Consider the following 22,734-nt stretch of genomic DNA (forward strand, 5'->3'; position numbering starts at 1 on the left):
AGACGCCGTCCTTTTTTGGGTTGCTTTGCAGTGTATCCTATTGTTGTTGATGCTGGAGTAGAGACTTTCTCTGCAGGAGTCTCTGCTACTGAATCAGGCTTTCATCAAAGACAGGTACATCTGCAGCACCCTCTCCCTGAAATGACCTGTGATATGCCAGTGTCTAGTTAAAGGTTAGATTCCCTAAAGCCAGAAAACAAAGCCAAGAGGAGGGGCGGAAGACTAGCGTTCACTAAGACTACAATATTCTTCAAGTTTATCATGGGATTTTTGCACAATAATGCCATAAAACTGCTTACATCAGCTTTAATGAAGCTTTCTCCTTTGGTTAATTTATCTCTCATACATTCTCTTATAACTGGATAGGGTTATTTTTTTGTCCATTTAAGTGTTTGTGTAAGAGGATAATGTATTGTCTCATATTTAACATAATGCAGGGAACAGCAGCTTAAACAGCAGGTAGTGGAAATTAAAAGTCCATTCCCAAAGCAAGAAAATCTCCTGAGATATCATCAATGACAAAATGTCCTGAACCTGGCTCTGTCCCCATCCATCAACAGTAAACACACAGTGTAAAATCTGCTCATTAATCTGCTACATTTCCAGCAATAAAAACACACTTGGACAATCATGAAGAAAAATGTTGCACAACACTTCGGATCACTCATGGGCAATCACAAGGTTACAGATTCTTCTCTCTATAGATAGGAAATATTGATTTAAAAGAAAAAACGGCATAAATAAACACAGCCACTTGTCTGTGGCTGAAACAAAGCCCCAAGACATTTTTTGGAATTACTTTCATGTCCTCACAGTCGTTCTGCTGGAGGGTTTTTTTTTTTTTAAATCCTGCCACACTGGTGTATTTTTGGAAAGTCCTAAGAGCTCTAAAGCTGGTAGTCACTCATGAGAGCAGGGAGTGATTAACTGGAGAGTCATATACAGTTTATTCAACATGGAGATGAGACAGCAAAATCATTAACATACTGTGTATAGGCAGTTGAGCTGTGCTCATTTTACAGTGTTTTAAGTATTTTAAGAAACACCTCTACAATTTGGCGAATACACTTACTGACTTTCTCACCAAGAATTACTGTTAATGAGAAGGTCAATAACTCTCTAAATATATAGCCACACCTAGCAGCCCAAACAGACAAGAAAATAGTTTCCCGGTGTTTGTTGAAAGGTGCACCTAAACCTCTAAAGGTCACTAATTAATACGGTATATCTTGTTTGTTTAATTCGTAGAAAAAAAACAGGGTTCCCACAATCATGAAAATCCTGTAAAAGTTATTTAATGAAAAAGGCCTGTTTTTTAGGCCTGGAGATGATTTGGAGTTAACAGAACATTTTGGGAAAAAAATGAATGTACAAACTGTTTTGGGTGTCATTCGAAATATGTTCATGAAAAAACCCAAAACATGTCTTAGATTAGACAACAGAGAGCCAGTCTAGCTGTCTCCAGATGTTATTATGCTAAGCTACGCTAATCATCTGCTGGCTGTGGCTTCATATTGAGCATACAGAAATGATATTAGTGTATCAATCCTCTCATGTAAATCTCAGCAAGAAAACTAACAAGTGTTTTTTTTCCCAAAATGCCCAACTATTACTTTATTTATTTACTTTATTCTTTTTAAAATCACATTTTTTTTTGTGTTAAAGCCTTTTTTCAGTGAGTGCATCAGGGACAGTAAGGATCTTTGTATGGGCAATGTGTGCTATGTTTCAGTACTTTCTAGCTATACTTTTATCTCATTCTTCTTCTGTCCTAGTTTGAGCACTTCCTTCACACTGCAGAGCATTTTCACATCTTTGCTAACAGCTGCATCACAATCTGAAACAGAGGTCACACTCCTGCAGTGAAGGTGAACATGTGAGAACAAGTGAACCCGCTGGCGTTTGGAGTGATTTTGCTTGTGCAATAACAGATTTTTCCAAAGATTTGGTTTTCTTTATCAGAGTGAACTCTGCAGCTGTGCAGTCAGTGAGCCGTAGAAAATCATGAGACTTTTATAAGATTGTTATCTAATTTCTTTAACTTTGTTTATTGAGTTTACTGATATAGAATAAATAGCTGTTTATTTAAAATTGTTCACAACTCTCACAAATTGGTCGTTAATTGGCTTGAATAGTAATTAATCTATTTGAGTTATGTTGGTCTAAAACAACCTGAACTGTTTGCTTTTTGTCACTTTCAGGAAAAAAACATGATAAGTGTTCCCCTTTGTGTTAATGACATTTACCATTGATTTACTTTTCTGCAAAACTTCTCAAGAATGACTCATGGATTTATTTTTAGCACAGTGACTAATGTGATTTAAAGATATTGTTATCTCTCTGGTTATAAATGTGGTGACTGTTCTTGTATGAATTATTCAGAAACCTTTAAAAATAATGAAGCCAATGTTGCTTTCATGTTTTGAAGTGTTCTTCAAAAGATCATATACGGTATTTGGGGATGGCGGTGGTTTGAATTCTCAGAAGCTTTTATCTTGATGGTTAAAATGCCTCACTTTCTTCTTTTTACAAAAATGAACATGTTTTAAATTCAGTTATTCACAAATTTAGATTGGATATTCTGTTCTTTGACCTTAGTTATCAGCAGTTTGGGCTATTGTATGTTTTTATATCTTTGTTTGATTTCTTCTTTTGAACCAGAATCTTTTCGGTTTCGGGGATGTAGACGGGAAAGGGGTTGACGCCAAGCTGCAGCATCCTCTCGGTGTTGCCTGGGCTCCTGAACAAAGCCTGCTCTATGTGGCTGACTCCTACAACCACAAGGTAACTATTGCATATCACGGGGCTGCAGTTTGAAGCTGTAGCATGCTCACATTTGATGCTTTTGTTGTTATAATGAGTTACTTTAGGTTTGTTAAGTGGATGCACAAAGCAAGCTTCTGCGTTTGATCTAAAAAACATACAGGAAACATGAAGGACTTGACCTTATTGTATGACTGTATCTGTCTTTGTAATTATGTTCAGATCAAGGTGGTGGATCCAAAGGTAAAGCAGTGTTGCACACTAGCGGGGACCGGAGAGGCTGGAGATACTCTGGGCCCTGATTTTGACAAATCCTGCTTCAATGAACCTGGAGGAATCTGTGTTGGTGACAATGGCAAGCTTCTCTACGTGGCCGATACCAACAACCACCAAGTCAAAGTGCTGGACCTGACCTCTAAGACCGTTTCACTGGTGAGACCTGTGTGTGTGTTTGACCTTGTGGAAGCACTTAACATTTTGTCTACGTGTGCGTCATTAATCTGCCCCGAAAGCTAGAAGAGTTTGGGTAACAGGTGATAAAGAAAGGACACTGTAAGTGTAAATAGCTCTCTCCTTGCTCCTCTTTAACTCAAACATTCAAATCTCTCTCCTGTCCAGTTCCCCATCCCGGCAGACTGCACAGATTCGGTACCTTCAAAATCTTTGGGTCCTGCCAAAGCCCCCACGCTGCCCAAATCAGCTGCCAGGAAAGAATTGCCACCAGTGGCGGTGTCAGCGGGCCAAACTCTCGTCATGTCGCTCATGCTGTCGCTTCCAGAGGGAACCAAACTCACCGAAGAGGCCCCCAGCTGCTGGGCTCTCTCAGCTGAGGGTGAGACAAAGTGTAATAATTGTTCTTAATGTCTGTAAATGTTTATCCTGTAAGTAAGACTGACTATACCCACAAGAGGCACTTAGGTCATTGGTTAACACCTCTTCCAAACATACAGCGAGCAAACTCTGGTAAGTGGAGTGGGAAAATTTTAGGTAAAAACATCTTTATTGGGATGAACTGAAACAATCTGATGTTGGCTCGCTTACATCCAGTTTGGAGGAGGTGGAAGCCTCACCAAGTTTTCCACTGTCGGAGCACTGATAGAGCGCTGATAGATCACAGGGTAGAGTGCTTACCATGAAGGCCAAGTCCTTACTCCAGCAGCTTGGGTTCTGGGCCCTCTGCTGCACGTCATCCCCTCTCTCCTGCCTCTGCTGTCTTTCTCTATCAAAAATAAAGCAAGAATTCAGTTTATGGTGATAAAGGTGGCAGATTTATTGCTGTAAATTTGTAGTCATTTTTTAAATTCTGGGTTATTGATTCCATACAAAGTTTGACAAACGTAGGCAACGTTTGTTGTGTAAGTGTTACTACTGTGGGTCATAAGCTTGTTATCCGAAACATGCTAAAGTCTGCAGCTTATTTTGGAAAAAAAAACAAACACACCAATTAATCAAGTGCTAAAACTTTTGCTCGTGAGTTTTTATGCCCCTGCACCTGTGCAGCTGTGGTTGTCCATCCATCCATCCATCCATACAGTGTGTCTGTGGAAACGATTCTCATGATCGCGATTTTTCATGAATGCTTGGGGGAATTTCCTCAAATTTGCAACATGGGGCTCAAGGATGAACTGATTAGATATGGGTAGTCAAATATCAATGTCACTGTGACTTTACAAAATAATTTTGGCCATAATTCAAGAATTGATACACTTGTAGCCTCTTTGTAGCAACATCCATATTTGAAGCATTATCAGCCGTCATGGCTACATATGAGTCTGTACAGAGATGAATGTAAACAGCAACTTGACTGTTTGGTGCAGGCATAAAAGCACAAAGCAGTAATTCTAGTTGGTTTTGTAAAGAATAAAACAAAAACATGGGTGCACATTCTTTCTCTATACACCAAGTGTGGCTTTTGCAGACCTGCTGTGCCTGGTTATGGTTGCTAAGCTATGAATGGACAATAGCTGTTCAAGGCAGGGGTTTAGGGAATATTCACTTCTGCAAAGACAGCAGTATTTGGCAAAGACTCGATAAATATCTGCTGCAAAAGGTTAATTGAGGAGAGGTGGAGGGATTTAAGCAAGAAGACAGTTGGGAAGTTATATTGAAATCTCACTAAATCCCATTTCCACGCTTACGAATTGGCTGCTACATTTGTGTCCTTAGTTTGCCAAGCTCATGTTGTGCAAGGCATGATTTGTTAATATTCAGCAAAGGTCCTCCTATTGTTTTCAGTAGGTTTCAAAAGTTAAAAAATTGCCTGCTTTGCTGAAGTTTTACCTGTCAGGGTTGAGTCAGAGTTGCAACCCAAACTTGTTCTCTTCATTTATAATAACCTTGTTCTGGATGCGAGCCTCTCAACCTCTCCTTCTAGTCTTTATTTTAGTCTGTGATCCACAATTCTGTCAAAAAATAATGGAAGTGAATGATGCTTAACCTTCATGTTATTTTCACTTTAAAACAAGTAGATTCTCACTGCCGTCCCACGCCTGGGATTTATACTTCTCAGCTGAGGGATGGAGGAGTATTTAGATCAGTAGAGACTCTTTTAAAGCACCAGTGAGGCATTTTAATATATTATTTATACCATCTAATACCATTCAAAGAGCTTTTATTGTTGTTTTCAAGATGTAATCAATGGTAGTGTGACCCTATGAGCGAATGTGAAGTGATTTGAGATATCATGTTGGTAATGGGTGATGGTCTGTTCATTAGGTTTGGAACAAAAGTCTTTCCATCATTCTAAGAGACGCAGCATGCAGTCAGTGATATCAGCAGGCTATTTTTAGAACATTTCGATAAGACGACATGCCTCGGTTCACATAATTAGCTACCAGGCTATGTTACGTGATCCACCACTGTCCGATTATACCCAGTCTAGACTTATGCTGATCAGATCAGAGGCAGGAATTTTAATGGATCAAGTTGGAAGTGCACAGCAGATTTAAATTGTGTTTTAGAGGCTTTTTAGAAATGGCTACCCTGGGACCTCATGTTAGACATCAAGGTCATTAATCACCGCTGGCATGGATTTGACGGTCTTTCAGGCATAATATTTTCTCACAGTCCAAGTTCTGGCCTTTTCTTTTCGACTTTAATTCATCCTTCAGTGGTCACGTCTTTTATAGATGTGTATTTGTTTCTAAAAATATCCTCTGCGTTTCAGTAAATTCATATCCTTACTCTCACCTCAGCTGATTCAGTGGGGTTATATGAGGGTAATATTGCGAATGGATGCCATTTAGTTGTGCTTAGACTTGAGCCACGGGGTGCACCTTGCCATACTCAACCATAAATTTAGATGCCAGACAGACACTTTAATACCAACACAAATGCCCTTTCAGTACATGGCACGTTGTGTCTGATCTGGATCCTAACCAAAGATTGTTTTGTTGCAATGTTGGGCGGTCAGTCGGTTTGGCCAGTGCTCTTGTTGAGACTGAAATATCTCAACAACTATTTGAACGATTGCCACGTCCTTTTGTACAGACATTTATGGTCCCCAGATGATGTATCATAGTGACTGTGATTTCTTAAACCTTTCTCTAGCTTCATCATCACGTCAGTGTTCGACTTCCAGTTCCTTGGTTTGTGAAGAAATACCTTCAAAACAAATGATTAATTCCCATCAGCCTATGCTGTACTTTTCTGGTTTGTGCTGATCAAGATGAAAAAGAGTGGTTATACGCACATTGCATAGGTGCAAGGCTTTTGGAAAACTTGAATGAAGAAAGAAGGTAACAACTTCACACTTACCCCATGCCACACAAATTTATTCAAGACAACATTTTGATCCCACTTGGATCTCCATCAGATCATAAGATTCAAGTGGGATCGAAACGTTGTCTCGAATAAATTTGTGTGACATGGAGGTCCATCACATGATGCCATGTGGCTCAAATAGACATTTTCCATAGAATTACATTGTCAGAGATACGTCTTTAAATCAGTGGATAAATTATTCTTAGCCATTGTTTTTAATTCTTAGTCATCGTTTTTATCCGTTATTGCCTTATGGTTTTATCTGTTGTGTGTTTCTGTAAAGCACTTTGAGTTGAAAGCGCTATACAAATAAAGTTATCATTATTATTATTATTAAATGTCTAAAATATCTAGACCCATGTAATATATGTTGTTGAGTTATACTTACATTAATCAAATTCAGTTAGATCTGTCATTTTATTCAAGTTAATGGTGAGTTTTGTTTGGCACCTGTCTAATGAAGACAACAGCCCCCATGATCTCACATTATTTTACAACATCATCAAGTCAGTCTTTTGTTATTGTTTGAGAGACCACTACTGGTATAAATTACATATTAAGCATGTTAACATTGTCATTGTGAGCATGTTAGCATTAAGCTCCAAGTCCCAGAGTCTAGTTTAATGGACAAGACTTTATCTGTTTCTTTATTAGCTGGATGTCAGACTAAAAAATGACGACAAATTTCTCTTTTTACTGTTTTTCACAGGTAACGAGTGGCTGCTAGACAGTCAGGTGGTTACTGGTGACATCGTGGATCTATCGAAGCCCCTCTCTATCTCAACCAAACTTCCAGCAGCTATAAAGGACTCGAACAGCAATCCAAGCCTCACTGTGGGTGTATGGGTGTACTACTGTATGATGGCAGGTAAAGCTTGTATGATGAAAGCAGCCACCTTCACCCAGCCTCTTCAAATAAGTGCCAGTCATGGAGAGGGAGAAATCACTGTGGCGTTGGCTCATGCCTTCTAAACCTCCTAACCCATCTGAGTCACAACTATCACAGAAGTAACTCTTTCATTTCTGTGCTCGGCTCCTGTTTTGTTCATAGATCTGGAAAAACTCTGATTATCTCTTTTGACAAAAATGCAATTTATACAAATCTGATTTTCAGGGGAATTTAATTTCAAACTACTCAGAAGCCCCCTTTACGAAACATAATGCATCAGTGCTGTACTGTCATTTATTGATAGAAATGTTAACAGTTACATCCCTAAGCATGTTGTAAAGCTTGTGCCACAAATACAACTACAGCTTTAAAATCCATATCCATATTTATTTATGCAAATTCCTACAAGGACTCCCAAAGTTACCTTTGTATTTATAAAACTGTGTCGCAGGACTAAATTATCATAGAAAAAAACACGTTCTGTGGATTCAATGAGAAACGTATTGTTATGATTATCTAATTGACAGGTGGGGATGATGGTGTCAGTGGTGGAGAGAGGAATAAATATATTTCTATCTTTTAATGATGTTGTGGGGGATCTAAAATACTTTTGAATAATAAAGATAAAGTAAAAGCAAGCTTCATATTTTCACCTGAACCACCAAAAAGATGTGAATTTCAAAGACTAGACTGTTTACATTCAGATGTTGTGAACAAAGTTGTTTTTTTTTCCTCCCACAACTTCCATGAAGTAATTATTGCTGCTTTTGAAAAAGTAGCGGTAACCTTCGGTTTGTGTTTGAAACAATTACTTACAAACAATAACAAAGTAATTACATCTTAGGAATTTAAAAAAAAGAAACAGATGTTCAGTGGAGCCATTATGCGATTCAGACTTGGAGAAAGATCTATTCTGACTTTGCTCGCACAAGCATTTCTTTTGAATCCAAATATTGAGTTATGGCCCGTTTATCAAAAATATAATGAAGAGATTTCATTATTTATTCATTATTAAGAAACTAACATTTTTAAAGCTTTTGTTTTATATACTATGCAGGAATTGACGGTTACTTTTTGTAAACACATCAGTCAAACTTGGCCCCTCCTCCCTGCAATGCTTGTACGTACTACTCTGCTATTGTACGAACATTACATTTGTTGTAATGGAAAGTCCATTACTTTAACCCCAGATTCCCTCTAGTATTGGAACAAGTTTTGTCCGCTTAGCGATTCACTTTACTATATTTTTGTTGTTGTTTTTTTTTTTTTTTGTTCTTGTTTTTTTGTTGTTGTTGATTTTTCAGCTCTGTCTGTAATTTTCTTACAGTCTGGCACGTGTCGGACAAGAAACTGAGTATGTTTTCTTTGTGGACAAAATAAGGCATTTGAGGGCATCATCTGAGGCTTTGGGAAACATTTATCAACATTTCTTTTACAATTTTAACAACACATTAATCAACAATACAAATAATTGTTGGTGTAGTATTATGCAAAATAACAAGAAAATTAGAAGTCAAAGCAAAGTCTCTGCCAATAAAACTGCAAATTTTCTCCCCTCAAGCATGCTAACTAGCCAAATGTCTAAAAAATGCAGCACAAGTTGGGCGAGAGAAAAAATTGTTGTCATTGGTCCTTGAAAAGTCATGGAAAGTTGTGAAATTTTGTCCATGAAAATGTGTGGAAACCCTGATAAACACACTGCCAAATATCTAGAGGCTTATAAGTGATGATTGAGAGGATTTAGTTGTCTTACTTGTCGATTTACTGAGTTGTTTTTTAGGACATATCCTGCATAGTATATCTTTGATTTGTTCCAAAGAAAGAATTAATAGAAGAATAGAAATTAAACTCATGTCCTGAGAGGTCTTGAGAGGTTAATGGGAAGTTATCAATGCAAAGATTCACATTTTTATTATTAATATATTAGAAAGCGTATTGAGTTTACTTTGTACTTTTTTTAATATGCATCCATGTATACTGTATTTTTGGTTGCTTTAGTTTACGGTCAGTCCACTTGGACGGTGTCTTCAGGCGCAGTAATCGAGCTTACATACATTTTTGTCTACCTTCTGTGTTTCACCTGTCTTAAGTTGTTTACAAAGTTCACGCTCACAGCTCAAAGCTTTGTTCCGTGTCTCCGCTCCCTGTATGACTGATTATACTTTTGATTATGCACGACACAAGGAGCCCTTTTGATTCAGACAACAAAACGTTGCTGTTATTTAAGTCATGAATAAAGTGCCTGTTTCTGATGATAGGAGGCAACTACTTATGAACTGATGACACGGAACGACTGCTGCGTGTGCGCTCAGAGGGATTTTAAGAAAAGACTGATTAAAATCTCTCCAAAGTACATTTATATGCCTCGTCTCTTCTCCACAAGGGGAACATAATGTAAAAGGGATGCTCTAATTATGCTACCATAATAATCTGTGTATTTTGTTGTGTAACATACAATAATATGTTAATGTGTTATCATCATTTCCCTTTATTGGTTCTCAAAGTTATGAACTTTTGTCAGAAATGGGGGTGAGTGTTTCAACTGTCATCATTGCGCTTATCAGTTCTTATTTGGTTTGGATCACTCGGCCCAAGTGCCTTGCAAAAAAGGAGTGCCACTGTATGGAGCATGTGAATGCGATGACACTTAAACTGCATCAAAAGCAATACCAATATATTTCTGTAATGGGAGAAATGTTTTATTCCCACAAGTTATTTATTTCCAATGAACTGCAAGAGTGTGTTTTCTCAGCTGTGTTATCCCTCTGGCGTTTTTTAATGAGCAGTAATGAGCTCGCTGGTGGGCATTAAGTTCCTTGATATTGTTTTCCAGCTCTCACTTGATTTCTTTTTCTCTCTCAGTGCTGCACTTTAAGACGCAACAGAGTAAAGTAATAAAGCATTTTTATCAAATCTGGTTTGTGTGTGCAGGTTTCCTTCTACGATCATTGCTGCAATTCAAAGGCCCAATCCCAGAACGCCCCTGTCCCCTCCCCACTTAGCCTGTAAGGCTCATTGAAATAGAAATAGAAATAGAAATTTTTTGTGGTTCATTTTCAGTGAACTAGTTTTACTGTAATGCTGTAATGAGCAGGTACCGGATCGGATCCGGACTTAGTATCACCACATGCTTAATATCAAAAGGCTCTGATCGGTAGCAAAAAAACTTGATTGGGACATCCCTTGACGATACTATATATTATTATATAATACTGATTCTTTTTGTTCTCGCCATTATTTAAATTTCTTCATTGTCTCCTGCAATCAAATCTGGCTTGAACTACATCACACTGCCTCAAAGATTGCTGGTATGATTGCTCTGTTGGATCCATAAACTTTGAGAAAACGTACACAAAAATGGATGAAATGAATGCTGAGTACAGACAGAAGGCTCCATCTGTCTCTAAAGCTAAGCGCTAAAGAGTCCTTAGCTCTTCATTTTGGCCGTTCATGTCTAAGGCAGGGTGAAGTGTCAGGTGAAGTGTTTAGGCTTCATGGCACTCCAAACAGGTTTTTTTCAGAGGCACACTTCAAACTGAGTGTTATGAGACATAATCGGCAAAACGGCTGCACAAGCAACAGAAAGCCACAAATGTAATTCCTGTGTTAATGAAGTTTTGAAAATAACGATAACTATTGCATTATCACAGCTGAATCTCATGATTGTATTTTATATACAACAAAAGGGTTTCCACAGTTATGGAAAACCTGGAATTAATAAAAAATAATTGAAAGTTTTGGAAAAGTCATGGAATATTATTATGTTTAACAAAATTGTTTCAGTAATCTTCTGAGATAACCTAACACATAATATAATTTATTTGCAAATTTATTTTCTGTAGCTGTGGAAGTAACATGGCTGAAACGTGCTTTGTTTGACCATCACGTGCATATCTTAATTTTCTTCCTGCTTTCCACCTGTCCCTTCATGTTGATATAATTATGTTTGAATAAAGTTTGAATCTGATGTAATGGCAGGCAGGATTTGCAAGAAAAAAATATTATGGCTCCCCTAAAAGTCATGGAAATGTTTAGGGACCTTGATAAAGGCATAACTAAAGAAACTGATAGTATGGTAATGCAGGTATCTTCACATTATTATTGCTGATTTGTGCAAGATGACCCCAGAATTCGACATATTACCATGTAGCATTCTCCCTTAATTGATGCTTGAAATTTAACTAAAGCCCAGCAGGTTAGTTTCTGCACTTGTTACAGCTCATCTAATGTCAGTGCAGACTGGCTGGTCGAGGAGCACCGCTAGCTGCTTGGTAATGGAGCAGTGGCTTTGTTTTTTTATTATTTGATGACTTGTTTAATCGATTGAAAGTGTCAAGTTTAAGGTGTGAACTAATCGCGAGCATCCCTTGCACTCAAAATTGAGGGGTAGGGGTAAAAATATGAAATGTGGGGGTCCCCACTAGCTCACCTGGTGGACCCAATGTACTCAGGCTATGTCCTTGCCGCAGCAGCTGCAGGTTCGATTCCAACCTCGGCCCTTTGCTGCATCATCCACCTTTCATGATGTAACTGTTCTGTAAATAAAGGCAAAAAAGTCTGATTGAGAAACTGAATTTAACAGTCTTTAAGAATCAGGTCACGTAGCATAACTACACTACACAAGCATTAATACATCTGAGGACTTCAGCTCTGCTGTGTGGGATATTATCAGAGTTTCACTAATGAGCTAGTTTCCTCATGAATTTGTCATACAAGGTTATATGTCAGCTGACCTCAAAGGACTGACATTTGTCTCATACTTTTTACCAGAAGCTGCACATTGCGTTCATTTTTGCAGCTCAGTATTGAGGTAATGAGCACTTAAGCCGGTTTTTGGTCACAAACACACAAAGATGTTTACATGTACAGAAAGTGAAGAAAATTAGAGTAATGGGATTTTCAGTCTGCTATAAATAGAATTGATATCATGAAAAGTGATTATAGGAAACTTTTTTCACCCCAAGGCCAGTGGTAATGTAGGAAAAGAAAAATACTTCATCACAGTAGTTTTTTTGGAAGTATCTGTACTTGAATTTTTATATTTTTGTTTACTTTCACTTTTACTCACTTGATTTCTTCCCCGAAGCATTTTAGTTACTCACTACAAAATATGGAAGGAACTGAGTAAAGGAGTAGGGGATGGGCAGTCAATTTAAGGAATCAGAGTAAAGGAAAATCTGGATTTTGTTCTCTAAATCCTTTAAGTTGATTTACTTCAAGTGTGATGTACGTTTCATTTTTAAAGCAGTGTTTGGTCCTAAAAAATACATTTCATAATTCTCAAAATCCTGACCTCTTGCTTTTTTGTCAACAGGATTTACTTGAACTTTTACCTTCAAAACTGAAGAGCATTTAATATGATAAAATTACTTTTGAAACTTTAAGTACAGTAATGAAAGATACTTTAAGACTTTTACTGAAGTAATAGCCTGATGGGTGACTCTAACATCTACAAAAGTCATTTTCTGGTTAAAAAATAAACAGATCTTTATTCAAGTATGGCTTTCAGGTCATTTTGATTCACGTCTGCCCAAAACGAGACCTTTTTTTGGTTCCTTTAGAATAGAAAATTAATTGAAAGTGAGGCACCATACTCATTAGGAAAGTCAAAATTATAATGTATAGATAAACAGCTCTTAAATTTTCAAGAGAATCATCAACAACTTACTCTTTTCCATAATTTATATGTTTATTTTTATGTATCAATACTCATATTACCTTTATTAATATTTTTCTTTGTGATCATTTAATTTAATTTGTTATTCACTAATATTTTAGTGTAGATCTCTGCCTTTTCATATTGTAATGGCAACTCTTTGCTCATGAAAGAGGTACATGGAATGGGATTGGATTGAGAAATAGATAACGGTTAAAAAAATGAAAAATATCTCCTGTTTTCTACTTGCACTATGAATCACTCTTTTGATTCAATAAAAACATTGGAAATAAAATCCCCAGACAAAGCACACGCAGGTCAAAAAGGTGCTGAAAACAAAGAATTGTCTAAATGTCACCACTGCAAACACCTTTTTTGTCTCTGGTTTCTGTGAAATACAAACAGAACAATAGAACCTTTTTCACAGCAGATATTGCGATGTGTCATAATAGAAAACACACACAGGCAAAAACTAATGATGATTGGATTTTAGGGGAGGCCTGTGCTGCTTTTGTTACAATGACAAGTCTGTGAAAACCCTCTATAGTGTCTCCCTCATTGAAAGGAGTCATCAATTATCAATCAATACACCTGAGGTGATGGAGGACGATATACTTAAAGGATAAGACACTGTTCTATATTTTTCTTCTTATTGACAAATCCTGTGAAAAAAAAACAAACATCTCGGTTCTTTTTGCCTTCACTACCCTCTGTGTCACTCAGCCCCGAGCTTTTTCCTTTTCTACCAAAGATGAAAATCCTTAAAAACAGATCATAAATACATTGTTTCACTGATTTAAAAAGGTCACACAACTCTCAATCCCTGCATGAAACTGTGCGGGGCTTTAACCAGCTCCTTCAGTAACAGACTGCAGCAGCCACACTGCAAGAAAGAGCGCTACCAAAGATCTTTCATTCAACAGCAGTCAGACTCTTTAACCATTAGTTTTCTTGTGCTGCGTTCAAATGCCTCTTATAAGCTATTTGATCCTAAGAAACATGAGCAAATTGGTTTAATTTCTTTCCAAAAATAGTACAACTTCTAAAGAAATGTCCCACAAATTGAAAAAAGGCAAATGTGACAACCTAAAAAACAGTGGAAAATGTCCCAAACACCTTATTTATAATACAGTAATCTAATATCTAAACTTATGTCACAGAATTTAAAAAAAAAAAGATTTTTTTTCAGCATTTTTACTTTGTTTGTTTTTGTTTATTACCATTAATTTGTTTTATATTCCTCTGATTATTTTCAGATAATTTTCTTGAACCCTTTTATTACTTTTTTACACTTATTTTTGAGCAATGTCTTGTTTAATTGTTGCCTCCTCCCCATGTTTTTTTTTTTAAGAAATCAAATCAGTTTGCCCAGGTTTCAAAGGGTTAACATGACCACATATTACTTTAACACTGTTGTCTCTGTCTCCATCACATCACTTACAAAATGGCAGCTTCTTTTCTACTTTTCCCACCTCAGGTGATATTCTATTTTTTTCATAATCATCATAAATATTCACATATATTAGCAAGTACATATCCTTATTTTTATATTTATACTGTAACATGCCTGTTAAACTTTCAAACTGTGCAATATTTTACCACTTAATGTACAACAATATTTATGGCTACATTTCTATTTATTTGCAGTAAATATACTATGCATTGTCATTTATCCTGTGTAACTATCAATCATGGACATACAATATCTATATAAGTGAAAAGTGTGTATAGACTTATTTTATTTTTGTTTTATCTTATTTGTATTTTTGTAATGTTTATCCTTTTTGGCACTCGAATACCTTTTTTCTCTGGCTTCTAGCATGTGAATTTCCCCAGCACGGCATTTATAAAGTCTTATCTTGTCAAATATCTAAAAACAGCTGTAGTGTTTTAAAAAAGTCACTCAAAAGAGAGTAAACAGTGCATTTGTTTGAGATTATTTTAAGCTGTGAACTTAGTTTGAGTAGGCAGCAGGACCAGTATATGTAGGTGTCAAAGTACGTAGAGCACCAGTACTGTATATCAGGCCCACAGACAGTACTTCTTTGTAGGATCAATTCATTGTTGGATTTATTTTGTTTTGTTTTGTTTTTCCTACTGGATTTGTTGACAATAACAAAATGTCCTCATTATCATAAATGTAAGCATAGTGGTATATATGATCAGCTTGCTGGATTCAGTTGTACTCACAGTTTTGTTTGATGAGGGTGCATCGGGTGGTTTAACAGTTGACTGATGTGAAGGATGGAGAGTTGCTGTGGTGTCAAAACTAAATTAAAACTCTAAAACGAGAATTACCAAAATAAACAGGCCTTTGCAAAAAAAAAAAAGGAAAAAGAAAGTTCAAATCAAACAAATTCACCCAAAAATAAAGCTAAGACTAATCAAAACACATGTCGGTTGAAGGCTGTATCCTCTGGGTGTCTCTCCTGTGCGACTAATTTAGCACACCTGTCTTTGATGAGAGGATCCTGAGATGCCAGGTCAGGTGATGCATTCAAGTGATTTTAAAAAAATGGGAAATTATCAGCTTACTAAACCTGTTTCTTTCTGGTATTTCTGGTTTCTGTTTGTAGCCCAGGTAATATTAACCAATCACATTTAAATGGCAGAGTGACTGTGTGAGGTGATATATAGTTGGATTAGTTGTATATTAATGTGTTTTTTATGTCCAGTTGAAACTTCAATAAATAAACATTGTTTATAAAAAAAAAATCACATCTAAATGGCAGGTTGTAGTCTGAGCAGAGAGGGGGAACACACTGACCAAAATGTAATCTTGGTTTTGTCTGACAATGACTTAAACTTCGTCTTTCTCTTTCTTTTTAATATGCATGCATATGCAGGAATCAGATTTATAGAAATTAGCCAAATTGACTGAAGTAGAGAAGAAAAACTCCTGGCACGGATATCCACTGGTTACATCAGATCAGCCCGAAATATTGGCACTGTCCCCCAGAGGCTTATCATCATCAGACCAGTAACCGGTGGGTTTCAAGACTGGCTGTCTTGTGTAGGGACTATTTTCAGTCTGGCAAACTACACTCACCCAGTATACCACTGCGCAGAGGCTGATTCTACTCTAGTGACAGCATGACAAGTAAACATGAAGAGCATCCTCCCCAAATGAGCTGTAATATTAATGTAAGGCTGCCGTCTTCCTGCCTGTACTTTAAAGGTTAAATTACCCAAGGGCTGTGTTTTTATCTCCATCACTTTCACATTTTCTCTCTCTCTACATCTATATCTCCAACACTCAGCAACTCATACCAAAACGTATTGTTAAATAGCACTACAGGTATAAGACAAAAAATATGTATTTTATTTTTTTATTTTTGGGGGAATTGTCCCTTTAAGGTTGTAAAGGTTTCAGAGTGGTGGTAAACTGCATCTGGAAACATTGGCAAATTTGAACGAAAATCATGTACATAAATGACAAATCCATCTTTAAACATTAACTGTAAGAGGATGAACGTGGCAGCAGATGAGATTATTACTTAAAGTCATAATAAAGAGAGAGAAGCAGAAGAGAAGCTATTATCAGCTCTCCCTCCTCCTCCTCCCTCCCTCCTTTTGTATCTTTGCCCTCTGTCTTATCCCTCCGTCCTCATTCAGCTGCTTCCCTCACCATCCTTCTGACAGCATCATTAACCCTGTGTGATTCTGGCTGCTGTCTTCGCTGCCAGAGGCCACTCACACACGGAAACACAGTCTCGATTAACTTGTACCACACTAGAAGCATCACCAGGGGAGCATGTGAATACATTTACAAGGATAAATACTGAAGACTTTCACAGGTCAGGGGTGTCATCAGGAGCCTGGCGGTGCCACCTCCTCTGTCTGCTGCCAGTAACAGCCTATATGGTGATATAACAGATTCATTTACAAGAATGCAAATCCCTAAAGTAAACCATGAGGATTCTGTTCCTAAATGATCAGATAAGAGCCTCAAATCAGTAAACAGCTTCTTTCAACAGCACAAAAAGGCTTTTTAAAGATTTCTTAGGGGCTTGTAACTCCTGTGTCTCTTATGATATTCACATGATGCATAAAGCTGACAATAGTTAGTTGTTACTGTTAATTACTCAACTTAAAAATAACATGACTGATTTAAGTGAGTTATGTAATGATGTTGGTGTTTGTATAAAATATTAGGGCCCCATGGAGGTTAAGCGAAGGCTGAAATCACTGTTTTTTTCACGGTTTTAATCGCAGAAAAATGTATTCTTGGTTCATTCCGGCTGAGAAGCTCCATTAAGATCATATCTGTGTAAGAGATTAAATATTATTACCATATTTCCAGCTTGTGTGATAGCACTGGAGGAATGCAAAAAGCAGGCAAGAAAAGGTTTTATGATAATTTGAGCGGCTGAAATCCAAACACATCATACCAGTTTGGCTACCTGTGCTGCTTATGTCCGGTTTCACCTCTGCTAAGTCTACAAACAGGTATCATTTCAAATGATAAAAATCAGCTTTGACCTTTGACTCAATGCCAGTGTTGACACAAGAGGTTAAGCTGCTAATTCAAGTTAAACCTGCTCCACTTCCCTTTATTCCAGTTTGCAAAACTTGCATGAAGATATGTGGGAGGTAGCTGCTGCCCAGTGTGTCGAGAGCACTTTGCTCAGCTTATTTTTTGAAAGTGACGGCGCAATCGCACAAAAATATGAAAGCATGGAGATGCAAATGGTAGTGATAAAGTAGCCTCTGAGAGAAGGTGCTGCAAGGGTGACAGGGCAGTGTTTCCAAGTTAACAGCTTTCATTAAAAAACATTGGTTACTCATTCAAACAGAGGGGTCAGTTCATTCAAATTTCAAGAAAAAAAGAGGTATTTTCTTATTTTCCTCTAGTAGTATTGGTGTATGCAGATGGTTTTGGTTTTATTTGTCTGGAACAGCCTTAACTGGAACTACGTTCTACCCCTGTGAAAGCACAGCTAGAGACCACAAAGGGCAGTCGAAATGCTGAGGTCACAAGATCAAATCCACAAGGCAATCCCCCAAAGCCAAAAATAAAGTCTGTAAATTTATTTCCCACACTACAAGAAAAGAAATGTGGTGGTGAAGTACTGATATTGTATCTATATGTTTTTATTATTCTATTTGTCGTTGGTCTAAAGTTAGATAGTGTCTACAATAGTGCACACAAGACAGGTGTTTAGGAAAATTAAATGATGTAGGAATATTTTTGTACCTACTATATATATAGCATTTCTTGATATAGTTTTCTTTATGCTTTTTTTGCAGTGATTTTCTTGTATTTTTTTATTACTAATTTCTTGCTAACTTTTAGGCCATGTCTTGTTAAGCTGATCGTCACACTCTCATGTTTTGGAAAGAAAGCAAGCCAATTTGCTAAGGTGTCAAAGGGTTAAACTTGGGGATGTTTTTAATTTTGACAGAATATTTAAAAAGTTTTTAATTTTGTCAAAATAAAAATCCACTGCTGCTTTATTGTTTCGTTTTTTTTTATTGTGGCAGAGCTTGTGCCCTAAGTTCTGAATCCACATAGAAGAGCAACGACCTCTTATCTGCATTTCTCAGAAGCTTAAAAAAAATAAAAATAATAAACTTTAATACAGCACTAATGCAGCTCTTAACAAGGCTACAAAGTGCTTTTTACTTGTTGAAGAGTACTTATTATCTCAGCCTGCTCCTAACACGTAGGTGGCTGTGAGTGCCTGAGGTATAGATCCATGCAGTTATTATGTTGACACTCTGAGTTTAGTTTTGTTATGTTGGGGTCAGCTAGTGTCACAGCCGCTGGCACTGGGTCGTCGGGTTCAAGAGCAGGCATGCTAATAATCAGCAGACAGAAAAACAAAGCGCACGGCCTCATCCATCTGTGTGTAGTCTGTGTGTCACAAGGCCGGTGCAAACACTTTCACACAACCAATGAACATCAGGTTGTCTGTCTTGCGTTGGTGTTTGAGAGTCTTGTCTTTCTGACTCAGAAAGGCTGAAACTTGTTAGGAATGTGGGCTGCTGTCATTTCAAAATAAACTTCTCCTCTGCATTAACACTAATGTTTAAATGAATGAAAGTAAAAAAAAAATATTTAGATCTTGTGTTGTTTTCTGAGGAGCTCAGTTTGGCAGAATCAGCACTGTTTGGTCTTTTTGGTCACTTCTTGAGACCCTTTTTAATAGTTTTGCTTTACTGTAACCAAATTTCTATCTTAAGTGTTTCTGGGGTGAATTATGAGACAATGGGGCCCTGGGTACAGATACATAAAAAGGCCCCACCACCTCTACTATAGGAGCAAGACACAGACGTTGTGATGGCTTTGCCTTTTTTGTTGTTTTGCATCTCTTTGTAGTAATTTTGTCCCTTTGCTGTTTTTTTTTTTCTCTTTGTAGTTATGCTGTGTCTCTTTGTGATTGGTTTGTGTCTGTTTGTAATTATTTTGTGTCTCTTTGTTGTTTTTTGTCTCTGTAGTTATTTTTGCGTCTTTTTGTGATTGGTTTGTGTCAGGTTGTAATATTTTGTGTCTCTTTTTAGTTATTTTGTGTCTCTTTGTGGTTGTTTTGTCTCTCTTTGTTATTAGTATTTGTCTCTTTATAGAAATGTTGTGTCTTTTGTTGCTATTTTCTCCTGTCTTATTCTAAATCGTCTTAGTTTACTTGGATTTTAATAACCTGTGATTGACCTGAGTACTTAAATAGTTGGCTGTTAGTCAGATCCTTTTATCATATGATTAGGAAGTTTCATGTAATACAGCTGCTGTGAAGCACGGAGCAGATCTGTGGTTGGGCCTGACTTCATAGCTGCGGAATGTATTCTTTGTGATAAAAATATAAAAGTGGAAAAACAAATCTTGTTTGCGATGGCAAGCAATGAAAACAGTAAAAATCCCTGTAGTTCACAATGTCATGTTGAATTTCCATGTTTGGCTTTTCATGTCCCCAACCTTTGGCAGATTGACAGATAACAGGCAGTTTGATGTTGGGAGAGAGCTGCTGGCCAAAAATGTCCTCCAATTACTGAATGAAAGTGTCCTCTATTCATTCATTAGCTTATAGAGACACCAAAATGAGACTGAATGTAGCCTATAATTTGTGTGGTTTAGGTGTTGTTTTGCTTCCCCTGCTTCATTGATGGGACAAGCTGCGATGCGTTGATTGGTCCTGAGGAGCAGTGATGTCACCGCTTGCGCTGATGTGCCGGCTGGTTGCAGCAGCTCGCGCAAAGCTGAGGGCAAGAAAGGATCTCCAGATGGAGTTTGCGCGCGACGGGAGCGGAGCTGTGCCTCGTGCAACTGCAACATATTGGACAGGCTGCCTTGCACTGCCTTGATGAACTCGATCTGGTCCCGCACACAGCGCAGCAGCCCGTCATGGGAGACGGTGGCGCGTCCTCGTCGGTGAACTTCCAGAATGGCACGGGGAGCGAGGTGTCGGACGCAGCGGGCTCCGCTACTACAGCCGCGTCCGAGCAGTGGATGGCGGGGATGAGCCTCGTGATGGGTTTAATCGTCCTGGCTATTGTGTTCGGGAACATCCTGGTTATTGTGGCCATCGCCAGGACGCAGAGACTGCAGACGATCACCAATGTGTTCATCGTGTCCCTTGCGAGCGCGGACCTCATCATGGGGATGCTGGTGGTGCCGTTTGGCGCCGCGCTCGAGGTGCGCGGCTTGTGGCTGTACGGCTCCTTTTTCTGCGAGTTCTGGATCTCCGTGGATGTCCTGTGCGTCACCGCCAGCATCGAGACCCTGTGCGTTATCGCCATAGACAGGTACGTGGCTATCACCTCGCCTTTCCGCTACCAAAGCTTGTTAACCAAAGCTCGGGCCAAAACAGCGGTGTGCGTAGTGTGGGCCATCTCCGCGCTGGTCTCCTTCCTCCCCATCCTGATGCACTGGTCCCGGGACAGCGTGGACACAGCCTGCTACGAGGACCCTGAATGTTGCGATTTTGTCACAAACAGAGCATATGCCATCTCCTCATCCATCATATCGTTTTACATTCCTCTCCTTGTTATGATATTTGTTTACGCTCGCGTGTACAGAGAGGCGAAACTGCAGCTGAGGAAGATCGACAAGTGTGAAGGCAGGTTTCACAACACCTTAACGGGACTCACCTCCAAGTGTAAGAAGAGGCCGTCGAAAATCCTGGCGCTCAGGGAGCAGAAGGCGCTCAAAACGCTGGGCATCATCATGGGGACGTTCACCCTGTGCTGGCTGCCTTTCTTTATAGTCAACGTGGTGCGGGTGTTTTGCGCAGAGGTGGTGGACAAGAACCTTTTCGTTTTCCTAAACTGGCTGGGGTACGTGAACTCAGCGTTTAACCCCATCATTTACTGTCGGAGCCCGGACTTCAGGAAAGCATTCAAGAGGCTGCTGTGCTGCCCGAGGCAAGCCGATCGCAGGCTGCATATCAGCTCCTGCGACCTGTCCCGGTGCTCCGGAGGTTTCGTGTCCGCGCTGGAGCCCGGCACGCTGGGTCTGTGGTCAGATTGCGCCGGCTTGGACAACAGTGACAGCAGCCTGGTGGGAACCAAAAAGTTGTCTCACTCTGAATCACAGTTGTGAAGGAAAATATTAAACTTTTGTGGAGGTGGATTACAAGAGAAAGAATGGTGACAAAAGCGGGGACTGACTCCGTAAGAGTGGGTTTCTTTTTGGGAAAGGTTTGCGCAAGACCTTCCGTTTTTATATGTGCATCGGAGGTGTCAAACATCAAGCAAAATCACCAGAAATATAGGTATTTGAAAGCCATATTTTACCACAGGCATCGAGACCGATGTTCTTTCCAAGATAAAAATTAATAAATAAATCTCTCCAGGACAGTTTTGCATCTAAGAGATTATCCAATTTGTTAAATAATATCGACCCTAAGGGACTGTGCTTTATTTATCAGATTAGGGGCTGCAGTGTGACTTCCTTTGTTTTTTAGGGCTGCACAATAATACGGGCACGTCATCAAATATTGGCTTTAAAATGAAATATTGGAACCGGCCAATATGCTGATTTCTGCTGATATTACAAATAGATATTATTTACTTATTTTGTTGCCAAAGTGAACATGTACAAAACATTGACCCAAAGTTGAAGTATTTTCTCATTTTTCACAGTGAATGAATATTGGGCTACATACACTGAAAAACATTGTATTTATCTGCTGGCGGGCCATCATGATAAGAGAAGGCTATGCATGATTTGATGATATTCCACAGCAGAAGACACTTGATGATCACCAAAATTACCTTGGAAAAAAGGGGATATATGAATGTTGTAATATTGATATATTGCATATTTGCAAAAAAAAAATCCAATATTGTGCATCCCCGTTTAACCCTCTCTGAAGCTACAAATATTTTTTCCATGCGCCTCCCTGAGTGACTGAGAAAATGCATAAACATAAACATAATCCACCATCAAAAGGGTGAATACTGGTAAATTGGGACAACGGGTAAACTACAGGACAGTTAAACATTACCTTTTTTTATCTTCAAGTGTATATACTGTCATTTAAAAATATGTCTATGGCTTTGACATCACTTTCTGGGGTGTGGCACACCAAATTCAACAACCTTGCAGTGGCTGCAGTGAAAAGTTAAATGATGGCATTCTAAGGTAAATAATGGTTAGGTTATAAAACATTTAAAAATGATGGATCGCAAGTGTCCCATATAACCAATAAAGGCGCCCCACTTTAAC

At 38.4% G+C, this 22,734-nt stretch overlaps 2 protein-coding genes and 1 long non-coding RNA gene across 3 annotated transcripts in view; 2 read left to right on the plus strand and 1 right to left on the minus strand.

The window, feature by feature from the left end:
* nhlrc2 (NHL repeat containing 2) overlaps positions 1-10,327 on the plus strand; it is a 27,426-nt gene extending 17,099 nt beyond the window's left edge. The window contains exons 9-12 of the mRNA XM_042508143.1: positions 2,662-2,784; positions 2,986-3,195; positions 3,382-3,595; positions 7,235-10,327. Coding sequence (XP_042364077.1) covers positions 2,662-2,784; positions 2,986-3,195; positions 3,382-3,595; positions 7,235-7,497 — 810 coding nt within the window. The 3' untranslated portion in view covers positions 7,498-10,327. The remainder of the gene's footprint in view (positions 1-2,661; positions 2,785-2,985; positions 3,196-3,381; positions 3,596-7,234) is intronic.
* Positions 3,503-11,871, minus strand: LOC121958957. Its single transcript, XR_006106875.1, has 3 exons — positions 11,844-11,871; positions 3,895-3,982; positions 3,503-3,589 (listed from the first exon to the last, which is right to left on the minus strand). It is a non-coding gene; the product is annotated as an uncharacterized LOC121958957 (long non-coding RNA).
* An 8,406-nt stretch (positions 11,872-20,277) lies between these two features.
* On the plus strand, positions 20,278-21,984 carry adrb1 (adrenoceptor beta 1). The gene has a single exon (XM_042508102.1). It carries the CDS (start codon positions 20,410-20,412, stop codon positions 21,604-21,606), a length of 1,197 nt encoding a protein of 398 aa, XP_042364036.1. The 5' UTR covers positions 20,278-20,409; the 3' UTR covers positions 21,607-21,984.
* The last annotated feature ends 750 nt before the right edge of the window (positions 21,985-22,734 follow it).

Source organism: Plectropomus leopardus, chromosome 19 (assembly GCF_008729295.1).
Source record: "Plectropomus leopardus isolate mb chromosome 19, YSFRI_Pleo_2.0, whole genome shotgun sequence".
NCBI classification, from domain to species: domain Eukaryota; kingdom Metazoa; phylum Chordata; class Actinopteri; order Perciformes; family Serranidae; genus Plectropomus; species Plectropomus leopardus.